At 40.6% G+C, this 17,111-nt stretch overlaps 1 protein-coding gene across 1 annotated transcript; it reads right to left on the bottom strand.

Moving 5' to 3' along the window:
* Positions 1–900: 900 nt before the first annotated feature.
* RIOK1 (RIO kinase 1) lies at positions 901–17,111 on the bottom strand. The gene is made up of 17 exons (XM_005424911.3): positions 16,953–17,111; positions 15,879–16,083; positions 14,590–14,680; positions 13,518–13,587; positions 12,684–12,726; positions 11,910–12,002; positions 11,079–11,191; positions 10,874–10,954; positions 10,264–10,350; positions 9,520–9,657; positions 8,771–8,874; positions 7,014–7,120; positions 5,915–5,980; positions 4,198–4,317; positions 3,858–3,911; positions 2,615–2,764; positions 901–1,115 (listed from the first exon to the last, which is right to left on the bottom strand). The coding sequence occupies exons 1-17, from the start codon at positions 17,021–17,023 to the stop codon at positions 1,005–1,007; spliced, it is 1,704 nt and encodes a 567-aa protein (XP_005424968.1). The 5' UTR covers positions 17,024–17,111; the 3' UTR covers positions 901–1,004.

Raw genomic sequence — 17,111 nt, 5'->3', positions numbered from 1 at the left:
GCAGGGAGAATCCCCAATCCAATGGGACTTCAAGGACTAAGTATACAAAGCTGTTACTGCTTCAGTCACCTTCAGCACTGCACTGCTGACATAACCAGCCAGGCTCAGGGCAGCCATCACTGAGGCCACCTCTGCCTGAATATATCTGTACACAGGCAGGAAAAAGGTGTCCATGCTTCTGGCAGCATCTAAGCCCTTGGTGTCATGAGAATCACCAGTACTCCCTCACCTCTGGATATAGGCCTCACAAGTCCTCCTTCCTTCACTTCCAAGTTGGAGGCTGGCCCCTCTCTCGTGCCTGATGTAATGCCAATTTCCAAAATGCGTGTATTTCATCTCAGTGTCCCAACAAACATGCCCATTTCCTGCATTTCCTGAGAAAATACCAGTCCTGTTTGCTCCAGTAATGCTGTCTACACTTTCATGAGTACTGTATGTGAGAGTGCTATCAACACCTGTGTGGATGGAGAAAGGGAGCAAAGAGAGAGAGAAAGAGAGATCTGGAAGCCCTGATGGGTTCCTCTCTTAGGAAATTTCTAGCCCAAGGCACCAGAGAGGCCGTGAAGGTCAAACCGGGGATTGCAGCCACGTGTGCACTCAGCCATCAATGGAGATGCAAGCACAGGGAGGCAGCAAAGGCACAATGTCTGCAGGGTTATCCCGGGGACTCTGAGAGCCTGCAGAGCTCAGTTTGCTTCCATACTGTGAAAAAGGCATGGGGAGTTAGAACACAGGAACAAGTAAGTGTGAGTTTAGTAAAAAAGTCAAACCTGCACAGGTAAAGAATTTTAGCAGGCACAAATATTAGACTCATTCTTTCCCATCGGGAAACCTGTGTCATACACTCTGTTCAAACAACTACACCATGTTATTAACAAAAAACACCCTCACAGTTTACACTGTATGTATATAAATAAAGGATTTTTAATTTTTTAACAAAGAGAAAAATATGGTGACTGACTAATCCACAACACATCATCCCTTTCTCTGAGCCAAAGATGGTTTTATTTGCCTTTCTTCATTTTTGCAGTCTTTTCTTTCCTCTTCTTCACATGCTTTGGGATTTTGGTTTTTCTCTTTTCTCTTTGGGCTTCTTTAACCATCTTTTTCCTTTCCTATAAGAAATCAAACACCACTCATTTAAAGCCAGAAGGGAATGAAGAATTTTAAACAAGTCAATCAATTGTTACATGAACAAGTTAATTAACACATGACATAAAAATAAGGTTATCAAGATAAAGAAATTTTAAAAATCAATAGAAATTATGAGGGGATAGGAAAAAGGAGATACAGGTTGGGGATGGAGCCCAGACCTGCACACTGGTAATGATGAACTAGTCAGAACTTGAGTTTCATGCGACCTTTGAAGAAAGTGAACAAGAGGCACTCTTAACTCATGCTATTTACACCTAAGATTACAACAGGTTGTCTGGTCTACATTTTCTGCTACCCACAGAGCTACTATAGTATCTGTTTCTATGTGTCATGTATCAAAATATTGATCCAGTAAGTGCTGATAGAGCAAGCTGATCACCAGCAGGACTGGCAGGAAAGAATGCCATGCTACTGCAATACACTGTAAATCTGTGCCAGACAGAAGGGACAAGACTCAACTAGAAAACAAAAAGTCAGCAAAGTGGAAGGGGTAGGTAGAAGTAATTGCTGCTAAGTAATTGCTGTTGTTCAACCTACAGCTAAACACAAGTTACAAAAAACCCTCATCTCACACAAAAAGAAGTCCAAATGAAAACCTATCAGATGAGAAGTGGCCAAGACTTTCCTTTTTCACATCTAAAAGGCAGCAGCTCGAGACTGCCAGTGTGTAGTGGAGTGTTGCATTTTTATTTGACAGATATGAAAAATACTATCTTACCTTTTCTAGGAAGAAAAACCTAAAATGCAATGTCCCAAATCTTGAACCCCTTAAGGCTGCAAGTTTCACCCTGCTTTTTTTCTTTTTTTTTTTGCACAGCACCGAAAAGGCTGTCAAAAGGCTCTCGCTCATGAATGATACACTGCAGGAAAGCCTCACCAAAACTGAGCATATTGTTCCACAGTTATAAAATGAAACCTCAAAGAAAACCCAAACCCCAGACCCTAACCATAATCCCTGTGCTGGACTGCATTACATCTCTTGCCCACAGGAAAGCTAGCCAGCCTGTACTAATGGTACTGCAAAAACCACTGTGGTACAAACACTATCACCAAATCTCCAGCTCTACAGATCAAGTGGTCTCAGCTGTCTGGGCATAAGGAGGTTCATCAGGGACAACAGCCACAAACCTGAGCACCAAAGCCTGGAAGAGTAACCAGAGGGACTGGAAAGCTGTCCAGGCTTCACTGAATTCTACTTTGTGTAGCCCTATAATTCCCTGTAGAGATCTCTCTTCTAGCTTTGCCTAAGCTACAGAGAGCTGTGTTACACACTGCTCTACATAAAACCACCTTTAATAAAGCATGCCCAATGAAATTCACTGCCTCTGCTCTTGTTCTCCACAACAGGAAAGGTCCACAGCTTGTTTCAGACAAGAAGAAGCAAGAGCCACTAAGTTTGGATGTTTTTGTGTCATATAAGCAAAGGTGGGAAAAAATAAACAATTCCCAGCCAGCTGACCTTCTTGTCCATGCTAACTTCAGCAGGTTTATCTTTGGGATGTACAGATTCTTTACAGCCCAAATCAGAGTCCTCTGAGCTACCACCGCCACCATCATCATCATCAGAGTCTGTTTCTGAATTGTCTGCCTCTTCAAGGAGTGCAGGAATCTGCAAGATACATCAAGAATTACATAAAATCAAAACCAAGAAACCTAATGGCAGCATACACAGATACACATGCACAATGTATATATATATTCACAAAAAAAGAAAACAGAATCTGCTGCAAAGAAGCCTTTGAGCAATCTGATGCTATCTCCCTTACCACAGCCCTCACTGAGTTTCAAGATAAAGAATGAAAAGTAGGTTAAGCCAAACTAAGAAAAAGGAATCTACAATGTACACCACAGATTCTTTTAGGTCAGGGCTCAAAGCACAGCTGTTATTTGCACTCCCAAACTAATTTCCCTAAGTTAAACAGCAATTTGCTAACATATGTGGAAGCCTATTTTTAATTATCCTTGGATCATGCCCAAATCTACCTTGGGGGCACTGTATGTATTCTATATTGCAAACACAAATATCTGCACTGGAACACTCACTTATTCTTAAACAAGCCTGGAGACTGTGCTACAGCCTGATCCCATCCATATTTATATTTCCATTTTAAATCAAGAGTCTACACCACTGCTAGAGAATATTCACAAAGTAAGGAGGGGGAATCCACACAGGGCTTCTGCCTTGAATGACATGGCTCCAAGTGATCTGTATCCAAATTCTCATCCAATCTACTTTACAGAAGTGTCACTGTCAGGTACTTCAAACACAGTAAGACATCATATTTTATGGCTTATACTGGAGGACTGACTGTTCTTTATGCAATATTACAACAGATACTCTATCATATCAACACATCTGATATTATATCTGATATCAGAAACATATAAAAACTTGCAGTCATGCAACAGTTTAAATAAATTACATTTTCCATAATCAGAAAACACTTTCCCTCATCGCCATCTTAACTTTAGAGATCATGGCCACAACAAGGATTTTAATTTCATTCTCAAGCAACCCAGCATCAGCCACAGTGGAGGGAAGAAAATTCTGTGTTGTGCAGACACATCCTGACACAAATGGTCATTCTGCACACAAAGGCTTCTTTCATGGTGTCAGATGTAGGACCAGGCATTCTCTAAACTACCTGTAAGCACTTTTCTGAAAATGGCTAAAATGAAGGATTTCAAAAAGACCCTCTTACCTTCTGAACACCAGACAAATCCCTCTTCAGTCCTGTTACAGTTTGGTAGAGAATCTGCTCCAAGGGAGAGAGGAAGAAATTACATATCAAATTATATCTTAATTCTTCGTGCCCAGAGAAAATTACTATCTAAAAATAAATTTAAAGAAATAAAGACCAGGATAAAATCCAGAATGTTAGCATTAAGCACTGCCGAGACAATTTTAAAGAATGATATAGATTTAGTACTCCACACCTTGGTAGCAATGCTTCTGTTTTTGTTTGTTACTAACAGTTTCCAGTAAGAAGAATTCATATTCACTCTCTCTCTCTTTTGCAGGGCCTCAGCATGTCTACTCACATTATCTTGCTGAACGTTCAATGCCATATCCTCTTCTTTCAATTTCATCATTATGTCCACATCCCTCTCATAGTTTTTAACTTCAGTCAGAGTTCGAGGTATGTAGGCCTTCTTAAATACCTAGCACAGTGAAGGGAAACACAGATTTACTAATTTACATATAGTGTCATGATGTTCTTCTCTCCTAATTGTGCATCCTTAGGAGAATAATCACAAAGAAACAACAAATGAACATAGCAATCATCCCTTACCATTTGAATTACAGAGTTGTTTTTTGTTTGGTTATTTTTTGTAGGGGCAGACTTAATGCGCAACCTAGACATTATTGATAGATCACAACTAAGAAAGCTCCTTCCTTAGCCTGACTCACACCCGCCCACTTACAAAATTCTCCAACCATCTCTTAGCCTATTTGAGTCCTAAGGTTTTGTATCCTAAGAATTTTGTCTAATGCTTTTATTGTAATATTTATAATGCCTTCAGGAGGCAACTCCGTTGAAATGCACTGCTAGAACTTAATCTTTTCATGTAACAATATCCACTTGAACCTACAGTACAACTCAAAAAAGGTTCTTGCACCAGTACAGTACAATAAAAACAAAAAAATACTGCAGTATCAATAACACACTTCAAGTTTGTCACATTTGGAACAGTCTTTCAGCAAGCTTATGATCCTACCAGATCAGAGAAATGTGTTTTGCTTCTCTGTTTCATGGTATCAGTTCAATCCCAGTCCAGATTCAGTGATCATCAATGATGATCTGACAGCTGCACACAAAGCACAGTTCCCAACTTCCACAGAGCTGCCCTTACTCAGCTCTACTATTTTGCAAGGGAAGTGGCACAAATTAGCCATGGTCACATGTAAAAATCTAAGACAAATGAACTGAACTGAGATTCTACAAAACCACCTCTCTTACAGGTCAGTACCTCATATAAACAAAGGAGTAACTTGCTTGCAAAAGATGGACTTGCTACCAAACACTAGAATCTGACTCTACACCTCAGTAGTTTTATGCTGAGGCTATCCTGGGAAACAAAACACATCTTTCCTTGGCAAAGCCTGAAGCAGTTAGCGAAATCTGCTGAGCTCCAAGACAAAAAAGTCTTGAATAAATCAAGTTGTACTGACCCACAAGATAAGAGGCTTTTGTTGGTTGTTGGTTTTGTTTTTAGACTCTTCTGGAACAGATAGTTAAGACTAAGATAGAAATGGTTCTATCTTTACATCAAGCATTTCCAGAATATTAAAACAGCTTTCCATAATGGACTTGAGATGGCTTCACTGAATGTAAAAGCAGTGGAAGAACTGAATTAAGACAGGGAGTGGAGCTAAATAGGCAATCTGGCCAATGTACTTATCCAAATAGCCTGCTTCTGTATCACTGGTCCAAAACCACTAGCACAACCAGATCTCTCTACTCAGGTTTTTTGTTAACTAAACCTGAACTGGAAGATACATCAAGAGACATAGATGTCAGCAAACAAGCTGGTTTAGGAAATAGAGTATTTGCCGCCTAACAGCTTATTGCTGTCAGCTTTTACACATGGCATCCCTTAATACTTCACATCTCAACTAAGTCAAGATATCTCAGCATCAGAAACAAAGTTTTGTTTATCATCAACTGTACATTTTTCCAAAGAAAACACAACATTTTTCAGTGCTTAGAAGAGGTAAGGTTAATATTAATTTCATAGCAGGAACAGAAATCCTCACTTCTTCATCCACTTTATCTTGACTGGATCTTTCCTCTTCTGTTCTTTTCGATGCTATTTCCATTGCCTAAAGAAACACAAAACATTACAAAAAGGTTATCATTCTTTAGAGTCGCACCACTAAGCCTTTTAGAATCACATCCAACTATTCCCATCTGTGTTTCTCCCTGTGCTCCACCATCACTCACACGCACTCCAGCTGTCCCTGTGGGAATGCCTTCAGCGACACCTAATGGTGACCAGCACTGCTGCGAAGCACACGGACAGCTGCAGATCACGGCCGTACCAGCGGGAAAAACACACGTGCAGCTCCTCCCCCCGAGACCAAACTGCGGCAGGCCCAGCACGGCTACACGACATACAACACCACCCTCCATATAAGCACGGTTATATTTCTGCAGAGCTCCTCCTTGCCAGAAAGAAGAGCTAACTTAAAGCATCCTGGTTCTTACAGCAATTCAAACAGACATTTGAGTCTTCATGATTAGACAGACTTTCTTATAGTGGTGTTCGCAGGGGTCCCAGGACGAGGGAAGAGATGAGAATCTTGACTCCGTGTTTCAGAAGACTGATTTATTATTTTATTATATATATTATATTAAAAGGAAACGATATATTAAAACTATACTAAAAGAATAGAAGAAAGGATTTCATCAGAAGGCTAGCAAGGAAAGAAATTGAATGGAATGATAATAAAATCTTGTGACTGACCAGAGAGTCCGAGACAGCTGGACTGTGATTGGCCATTAATTAAAAACAACCACATAAGACCAATCAAAGATGCACTTGTTGCATTCCACAGCAGCAGATAATTATTGATTACATTTCATTTCTGAGGCCTCAGCTTCTCAGGAGAAAAGGTCCTAGCAAAAGGATTTTTCATAAAATATGTCCAAGATACTTTCTAAGACAACATGCAATGAAAGCAGCGTCACCCTACAATGGTATAAATGGAAAAGACCTATATGCATTTTTGAAGCACTAGCACAACAATGTCATGTGCTGGCTTCCTTAGGATGTAGAATACATGAGATGATGGAGCTTGAACTAGATCTGATTTTACTGTCCTCTTACTCAGTAACAAGGCCAGGAGGTCTTACCTTAGACAGGTAGTCATCAATGTTTTCACTTGTGATAGAAGGATCAGTAATAAATTCAAACAGCTCCCTCACTGTCATCACTGCAACATTGTGCTTCTGGAAAAAGTCTACCAGGGAACAAGGGAGAGACAAAACCCATTAGTAATTCCATCTAACATACACATCTTGGATGTTAAAGTGACAATTCCAGCAAGCCAGCAACTCTGATGACTTGGGGAAGTCTCAGCAGCACATTCTACATCATCTACATCTATGGAGTTTAGTTACCAGATGATTCTTGGTCATCTGAAATAAAACTGTTCATGTCCCAGATGCAACAAACACTAAAAGGAGAAAAACTGCATAAATATAAAAGCCAAATCAATTTCAGCAGTATCCTGACTTAATGGAGTATGGGCTAAGAAGTAAAGAATTCAAGACAGGTGTAATATTTGCAATGACTAAGATTAAAAAAAAGTGTTTCAAATAAGGAATGGCGACCTCAAACTTTTGCTGGAGAGAAAAACAAGTGGCCACTGAAATATGGTACAGATCCACCCAAAAGGGAAGACACATTGATCTCCTAGAATCTTCCTCGCTACTACACTCAGAATTGCTTTCTTAAATCAGTTATGACCAAATTCATATGCTGCACTTCTGTTTTGAAAAACAGCAGCAAGTGACACTGAGGACTGTTTAACAGCTATTTCCTACTAAAATTCCCAGAAGATCTCTCACTGTGAGAAATTAATCATGGAAGGATTAGAAAAGCACTTAGTTTGGAGGCAGCTCTCTGTGCTCACTGAACCACAAATCTCTGCCAAGATCACACCTAGAGCAGAACCAGGTGTTTCTTAGAGTCTCTGAGCTGCAGACAGAAAACAAAACAACACCAAAACCACTGCAACTCACTGAGACACTAGAATATCCAGGGAGAGGAGCACAAAAGACATTAATAAAGAGCAAGGGTGTGACTAACTGAAACAGAAGGGTGTTATTAAAAATGCATGAACTGAAAAGGAATAAGGAAAAAGTAGCACACTGGATATCAACAAACATACAGCATACACACAGTTCTTTCCTAATTATGCACCAGACTTTCAAGAGCCTCTGTAAAATAAGAAAAAAGTCAATGTGAAAAGAAAGGGGAGACAAAAGCAGCCTATAGAGAGATTTTTTCGTCCTCAGGGACACACCCTACCAGGAGGTGTCTATCTGTTACACAACATGTATATTCGCACATGAAGACCAAATTCTCAAGAGAAAAACACCATTAAACTTAACTTATCAAAATACTATGACAAGTGATAACATCTCTAATTAATTACTCTGTGCCTCAATCCTCTCAGCTGCCTTTAGTGCAGGAAACTTTATAACATACAGAAACATCTGGCCAGGTGAGGAATCCCAGATGTGGATTCAGCTCACAGAAGGCAACACATCAGTATGTCTGCACAGTATTTTAAGTAAGGGAAGTTAAGATTGGGGTGAGCACTGCTGCAGACTGGGAGTGATCTTAAATCTATCCGAACTCGGAGATTCAGTCATGGCACTCATTTAAGAGAGATGATTTCTAGCAAAATAGGCTGCACTACTCTGAACTCAACACAGTACACTGCTCCCTGAGGGAAGTCACGAGAACGTAGGAGAAGTAGTATTTTAATGGAATTTTGACAGCTTCTACAGTCAGTTACACCTGAAAGAACATGAGGTGAACTGAGTCCATCATGTTAAACAAACCAGGTGTCAGAACAAGGGCTGGAGTACAGCCCCCTCACCGTTAACATTGGCACAATCCTTGCGCAGGAACTCCAGCGCGTGCGGGTGGTCATGCTCCACGGACTGAGACACGTCAATGATGTACACGTCCCCTCCGTGGTACCTGCAAGGAAACCCCACACAGGGCTGCACCAACTCCACCAGACTACTGAGGGGCAGGGAACAAAGCATGCCTCAAACTTAAGAACCAGCAAAAAAAATATCTTAACTTCTTTCTCCAGCATACACTTTGCCTGTGAGGGCCAGGGTGGCTTTTTTCAGTCAATCCTTTCCCTCCTCTATACAAGCTGTGTAACTAAACTTTTTTAAAAAATAGTCTGCTCATGAACAAAAAAAGCAGAGAGGTGCATGAAAAAGAAAAAAGACAAGAAAGTTATACAAATATAGCAGTGAAGTGATACCTAACTAATATAAAATACCTTATATAAAAATGATACCATACTAATTTTTGCCAGAGTTGACAGGTTTTTTTCTAGTCGTGAGGGGGTTTTGTGAGGTGAGTTTGTTGTGTTTTTTAACTTTGTTTCTTCTTATTTTATGGTTTCTTTTGTTTGTTTGCCTGTTGGCATTTTTTAACAGAGAAAGCTCAGATCTGGGCTAAAAGCTACATAATTAATTAGAAAAGTTACAAAATCCAGTAACGACAAGGACCTCGCCCTCGCTGAAAGGTACATCAGTACTCTCACACAGAGGCTGCCAATGCATACATTTTAGATGTCACAATTCAGAGCAAGGATTAAAAACATACAGCATATTAAATTCACTGAGATCTGCATGAACAAGTCTGGCATCTTGGTACATTCTTCTCATGTACTGGATGATCTGCAAGTACAGCTCCCGGACTTTGGAGTCAGACAACTGAGCATTCTTCAGCAGAGGAGCAGGCCTTGAAATTACAAAAAAAAAAAACCAACAGAAACTAAATATTTTTTCCTTTTTCACACCAGCTGCAAATTGCTGGTGTGAAATTGCAAATTTTCACACAGCTTTAATTGCTGTGCCTGAATCTTCACTCCCTGAGTGTGTCAAGCAAGTCAGGATGAGCAACCAAGTGCAAGGAGCCAGCAGGAAGGGCAGCAAAACCTTGCTACATGCTTGCCAAAGATTCTGGAGCTCTATTTTGAACAGGAGTTAATTCGGACCATGCTACACTAATGCCAGTAACTACAAAAAAATAAACTATCTTCATGTATGATTAGCAAGCCTTTCCAGCATTAATCTCTGGTTAAGCCACTTTATTAATTAATTTTGCACACAACTGAGGCTCCAGAATCACACAGATTGCCTGCAGTAGTAGCTGACAAATGTCTGGGACCATTCCACAGATCACATGTACATGTTAACTTTACAGCCCTAGAGTAACTGTAGGTAAATTCAGATGGTTGGTTTGGTTGGTTTAATAAACCTTTGGGAAAAGCTATTACTAAATTAAAAAAAAAAAAAACACAGAAAATCAAATAAACAAAAAAATTTATTTTCTAAGGATACTTACCTATCACCTTTACCAATAAAGCCCATGACAAGCACATGACTCCTTAGCATAATTGGCTCTGGGCAAGGTATCTGAGCTGTATTCAACCTGAAACACAGGAACAAAGCCACAAAAAAAAAATAAAACCAAACTCTGCTTTGCACTAGTGCATAAAGGAGCTCTGCAGCTTTGAACATAACACAGTGAGAGCTCAGGAAACTCTCCCTTGTGAAGAACAACTAGGAAATGCACACAAAAAGCCACAACTATTCTGAGCCTTTTCTAAGCATTCCTGTGTGAAAGAATCTTTAGACAGTTTAGGTTAATCCTAGATTAACCCATATCACACAGTGTGTTGCTGCTCACCAGCAGCTATTTCTAGCTTCTCCTTGCTGTTCAGTCATGTCAGACAGAGTTCAGACACTGAAGAGCTTCAAGCATTAGCAGGAAAACAAAAGAAGATCTTTATTCTTCCCTCCTCTTTTGTTTCTCTCCCATAATGAAGCTTAAGACACTTTCCTGAACACTCCAGAGACCCAATAGGGTAGTGGTAGCCACAGAGAGAGCACCTCCTATAAACTTAAAAGTTTTGGTAACCTCTGCATGATGAAATAAAAACTAGAAAAATCACCTTATTAAATTCCTCATTTCTTTTTCAGCCCATGTCTTCACCATTTTTCTTGGGTTGCCTTTGCAGTATCCATGACGAAATCTTTAAATAAAAAAATAAAAGACAACAGAGACTCTTAGTCTATCAACACAGCATGAGTACCAGTTATTTTAACACCTGTCAAAATAATCCCTCTTCCCCAGCAAAACCCAGAAGTTAAACTCACCTGAATTCACCACTCACATACTTATCCCGATCTTTAAACATCAGAATAGAGGTTTTGTAAATCTTTATTGCTCTGTTCTCTCCATTTGCAGTACTGGCATGATATACATTGGCCTATCAGATTAAAAAGGGAAGAAATAACATTAAAGAAAAGCTCTTTAAAGCAACATAATCTTCTCTCTTCTTCTCATTCTGACACGTGGAAAAGGGCTGATCCCACCCCAGCCTCTGTGTGGCACCCAGTTGAAGGAGACTGCACACCAGGGCAATCCTTTTTCCACGAAAGGCAGCTTACAGGAAGTACATAAGATGGGGCAGGGGGGCAACAATGCTCTCAGAATAAAATCAACATTGCACAAGAAAACTCTGCCTCATGCACACTTGGGAGACTGAAACAAGCCCTTGTGTAAGGGTTAACCTGAGCCTGTGCACTGTTCAGGGCTTAAAGCATGGCCCAAATGTCTCATGTCTTCACCTCTACACAGGGCAGAAGTATGTCTTTAATTGGAATTATCTGGGTTTGTATGTTTTTTTAGGCACTATTTAATACTATGGGTATACAAAACTTTACGAAAACTTTTTGTTGAAAGATGCAATTAACAACATCCACAAATTTAAGATAATATTAAAGCATTCTTAGAAATCTTTCATACTTGGGAAAATTGATTTCCTTTAACATATTAATTTTTTTCTTACAATAACTTCTTATCAATCAAGCAGCACAAAATATGTAGAACTAAGCCCAAGTATTTCACTACATTTTCTGAGCATCATAAACTTCCACCCAGCTTGCTGAAAATAAACCTACTACACTATTTGCAATAAAACTTACTTCTTTCCCTGTGCTGATGCAGCCATTGATTTCTGATATGATACCTCTAGAGAGCATCTTGAACAGAATGATTCGGGTCCTTGGGTCCAACACCTCAAATTTAATACAGAAAAGTTAGCAGAGAAAAAAAAAACAAATAATAATGCCCATTCTTGCTATCATATTAAAGGATCTGGGGCATCAGACTGTTCTCAAGGATCAAATAATAATCTGAACATATAATAACAATCACTCAGAATTTTACCATGAATCTAGGATGACATTTCAATTTTTTCTTCAAAAATGTTTTTCTCTTTTTAAAATTAAGCGTATGTCTTCAAGCTAACTCTAGAAGAGACAAAGAAATAATGTCCCACCCATAGCTGCATTAAATGGTTTAAAGTAAGATTTTTCTCAGGATACAGACACCATAACTGAAATAGAACAGCCATGTGGGCTCAGCCTAGTAATAATTCAGTCTTGCTATAGAAGAAAAAAGGCAAACTCAGCATTTTTTCTTGTTCTTTGGAGTTCAATAAAAGCTTAAGATGGAATTCTGCATTACACATATGAACAAATCACAATGTTAAACACAAAAACAAGCTCTAAGATGGTTTTGGAATCAAAGTTAACCTTCATATGTGAAACAAAGAAAGAAAGAAACAACAAGTCTCTTCAGCATAACAAAGGAAAGAGAATTCCAAACTCTGTTCCTGCTCTGTTTTTTCATTGATTCCAAAAATTTTACAGTATTTGCTCTGGTTAAAAGGGAACTTTAATGAACAAAGGACTTACCTGCTCCACTGTTGCTCTGTCTGACTTGTCTTTGACTCGGTACCTAGCAGAAGTGAAAATAAAATGTTACAATCCCACGTATGGGCTCAGTACTTTGACAGAGCAAACTGTGATATTCTGCACCAAAGGTAAGAATAAGCCTTGAGAAGTAATAAAGACGAAGTAATAAAAGCCTTGAGAGGTAATAAAGCCTTGACTGTGATATTCTGCACCAAAGGTAAGATGACAGCCTTAAGAAGTAAGGCTTTCAGTTCATACAAAACCAAAGGTTTCTCCTGCAGACAGAGGGATGGAATGGAAAAAAAAGCAACATACCATCACCATTAACATCAGAGCCCATGACTTTTATAGATTATTTTCCTGCTTTTTTGAATTATGCTCATTCAGGAGAAAACTGTACCTATCTCTACAACTCAGGGCTATAAGCTGCAGGCCAAAAAAAAAAAACTTCTTAAGAAGAAATACTTTTCCATCACCAAATCATCAGGAGGAACTTTCTAAAGGCCTCCAACACCTTTTCAGCTCAGCGGCTTAAGGACTTCTGTTTAAAAAAACAGAGTATTAAAGGGTCTTTTCTAGGGGAATGACACCCATCACTTCTGTCTTACTATACCACACCAACACAAGCAGATGTGCTACCAATGACAAAAGAATCAAAACTCTGGGATGATTCCGACAACTAATTTGGAAACCAAGAAGTTGAAGACCAAAGGGCAAACTGCATGTAGACTACTTCTAAACTTCATTTTTCTTAACAAACTTATTTAAACAAGGAAAAAAGCACTACACTTCTGAGTTTAAAATACTTAAGTGAAAATAGAAGCATATACTCACATGTCTGCTTCCTTCTGCCTAGACTTTTCTGTGACTCTGTTTATAACAGAGTCATCAAAATTTAGCTTATCTGAAAAACACATAAAAGCAATGAAAAAAAACCAAAACCCCAAACCCCAAAGAAGTTTCCTACACACCAGGGTTAACCTAGCACTTCACTCTGTTTACACTTCAGGGCAGGACTATAAGGTAACAACACAGCTGAGTGAGACAATTCCAGAGACTTGGAAATGCGATAACAGTAACGCCTTTTGGATAACATCTCATCAATAAATTTGTCTGTTCTCTTTTCAACAATCAAATGCCACTTTTCTTAACACAATAAGCAATAGCCTCCCAGATTCTCTTCAACAATGCATTTAAATAGTGTTTGATTAAATGCTTAATGTATAAAAGCTGCTGTATTTGCCTACAAACACCAGCAGCCTTCATCCTAGCACCACTTTGTTAAAAAGGAAAACCCAACCTCTGACAGGGTAGACCCTGTCAGAAGGTGCCAATCACAGCTACCCCTAGTCCTGACAGGCTGTGCTGAGCAGCCATCTCCATCTCAGGGCAAAAATCAAACCACTCCAGCTGGGACAGCAGCCTCTTCACTTAGCACAGGATCTCTGCCCCTGGGAGAGAACTGCTTCATAACGTATTGCCCCCAGTACTATAGGGGACTACTGCATTTGTCTGGAAAATGCAGCTGTGGTAGCAGCTGTGGGAATCACCTATATCACAACAGAGAGTTAGTTAATTCCCTCCCTCCACCCAAATCTCTTTAGATTTTCCTAAAGAGAATCTAGAGAAGAAAGACTTCAGGTTGCGTGGAGAAGTCAAAGGGAAAGAAAAAACCCCAACAAAACAGCCATGTGGTTCTGAAGGTGGAGAGAGAGAGGGGGGTATGACAGCCAGTTCTTGGAGACTAAAGGTAACTTCAAGTACTCAAAAGCCATTTTTAAACTCTCTGGCAGTGGCTAACTCACCCATTCCAGTGAGTTCTGGCTTAACATAAGCAGAATTAGTCTGAGAACGCCACAGAGTGGAAACTGTTTAAATTAATGGACAGCAGTGCAATTATACTCACCTAAATTGATTTTGTGTTCAAATTTTCTTAAAACCTTGCCTGCAGGGGTTGACAGTTTTGCTGAAGAGCAATTAGGGGTCTGTCTATTTGCCTGAAATAAAGGATTTGTCAACATAAGTCACGTTCTGTACGCAGCCCTTTGAAATTCAAACCATTTCATTGGAAAAGCCATCTCAAATGCCTATGCCTAAAGCTGTAAGATAAAAACCACATGGGATATAAGGAAACAGACATGGATTAACACCAGATTTTACTTAAATCAATAAAAGAAAATACAGGTAACACATCAGTTAAAATTCTAAAAGTGCTCCAAACTAGAGGTTTTTTTTAGTCTAGGAAGCTACAAGTCTCTCACACAGCACTTTTTCTGTCTGTAAAAGGAAGAGAACAGAAGACAAAAACAAGGAATAAAACAAGAGGAAAAAACGCAGAGGCAATGAACCGAGAAAACTTCCCAAGATTCTGCCTTTTCTTACATGTAGTCCTCCACAAACACAGCTAATACCCGAACATGATTTCACCATCACTGAACAGCATAAACCTCTAAATAAAGGCAAGAATATATCACCTAGGACAAATGCTGCCAGACATGCTATGCTATGATCAGCATCACTCTGATTTACCTCAACTATTCTGCTAAGTTGGTATCAATAGGAAAAATGAGATTTTAAACTTCTAGTGTCCAAGCTGATGTGAGAACTAGCACCCTCCTTACCTTCACGAGTGCTCTCCATTCTGCCCAACACCAGAGTTTCTATGCCAACACCATACACTCTAAATTAATTCCCTTCAAGCACCCCCCTCCATTTCCCATGCTTATATTATTTTTTTTTTCATACTTATATTATTATTTTGCCTTCTTCACTATTAAGTCAAAACCAGAACTGGTTTCACCCTGGATATGACTAGCAGATAGTCTAAAAATAAATAGAAAGGCTGGAGAAGAGGCTCAGAAACCCAGAGGACAAATACCAAAAAGTAAGGAACATCTTAAGGGTGAACAAAGAAAGAAAAGTTGAGAAAGGTAAGGAACAGAAGGAAACTGCAGTGACACAGAGAATCCAGCAACAGGGTTTGAGACAAGAAAATCAAATGGAGCTCGGGCTACAATGTACATACACATACAGCACCTCAGAGGAACGGATGCAAAGGAAGGGGATTCTCTCAAGGAAAAAATTCTGCTTGCATTTGTCCTCAACACAACACTAACAACAAACAAAGCCTCCAGGCTGGCCCCATTAGCTCTTGGGCACCCTCAAAGCCCACAGAATAACTTTCAACATACATACCTGTGGATTGCATCCACCAGCAGCATTGTGGCGCTTCGTCAGTCTTCCCACCTCATCATCCCAGTCCCAGTCTTCATCTTCCTCTTCAGCATCATTGTCATCATCACCATCTCCTTCCTCAGCATTAACTTCTTCACACGTGCACAGCTGGCAGCTCTCAGGGACCTCACCCTCTTTACACGCTTCTGTGTCTTCCACAGATTCACTGAAAAGAAACACAGACGTCTATCACTAAAAATGATTGCTACAGTCACCCAAAATTCAATACACTTATCCCCATAAACAACTTTACGTTTTCACTCATGTTTTAATTCACTGACTCCAGTTCTGAGGCCCCCTATTCAGGAAGGATATGGAGGTGCTGGATCAGGTCTAGAAATGAAGCTGGTGAAGGGTCTAGAGCACAAGTCCTATGAGGAGCAGCTGAGGGAGCTGGGGGTGTTTAGCCTGGAGGAAAGAAGGCTCAGGGGAGACCTTACCATTCTCTACAATTCCCTGAAAGGAGGCTGCAGCCACGTGGGGGTCGGTCTCTTCCCCCAGGCAACAAGTGACAGGAAAAGAGGACAGGGCCTAGAGATGCAAAGTTGCACCAGGAGAATTTGGAAGAATTTCTTCACAGCAAGGGTGGTTAGACATTGGAATGCATTGCTCAGGGAGGTGGTGGAGTCACCGTTCCTGGGGGTGTTTAAGGAAAGACTGGACTTGTTACTCAGTGCCATGGTCTTGTTACTCAGTGGCACAGCTGGCACGGTGGTGTTGTGTCACAGCTTGGCCTCGATGATCCCAGAGGTCTTTTCCAACCTAACTGATGCTACCATTCTGTAATGTCAGCAACGCGCCCGGGTATCACGGCTTTTTGCCAGGACAAGTATGTCCCAAAGCAGCACAGATCATGAAAAAGGGAAGCCGAGAGACACACGCAGCCCTTCCTCTCACCTCCTCCAGTAACAGGGCAGCACCACGGGCTCTCCCTTCCCCGCTGCCGGGCAAGTCCCAGGGCTGCTCCCGCCCCGCGTGTCTGCCCGGCCCGGCTCCCCCAGCGCCCTCAGCCCCGGCCCTGCGGCGCGCCCTCACCTGTCCGAGCAGTCCGCATCGTCGAACTGCCCGGGCACAACCTGGCTCATCACCAGCGCCCGGTAATCCATGGCGGCGGCGGCGGCAGGAACCAGGAGCAAGAATCACCGGGAGGCAGGAATCGAGCGGCAGGAATCTCCGGCAGCCCGGATGCCCGCG

The sequence above is a fragment of the Geospiza fortis genome, unplaced genomic scaffold, assembly GCF_000277835.1.
Source record: "Geospiza fortis unplaced genomic scaffold, GeoFor_1.0 scaffold219, whole genome shotgun sequence".
Classification (NCBI taxonomy): domain Eukaryota; kingdom Metazoa; phylum Chordata; class Aves; order Passeriformes; family Thraupidae; genus Geospiza; species Geospiza fortis.
Note: the sequence above shows the minus strand (reverse complement) of the source record. Positions and strands in the feature narration are given on the sequence as shown.

Coding starts and splice junctions, on each gene's coding strand:
- RIOK1 (XM_005424911.3), bottom strand. CDS start 17,023: ATGGATTACCGGGCGCTGGTGATGAGCCAGGTTGTGCCCGGGCAGTTC. Junction 5,981..7,013: donor TTGATGACTACCTGTCTAAG/GTAAGACCTCCT, acceptor GTGTTTCTTTAG/GCAATGGAAATAGCATCGAA. Junction 4,318..5,914: donor AAGATAAAGTGGATGAAGAA/GTGAGGATTTCT, acceptor TCACTGTGCTAG/GTATTTAAGAAGGCCTACAT.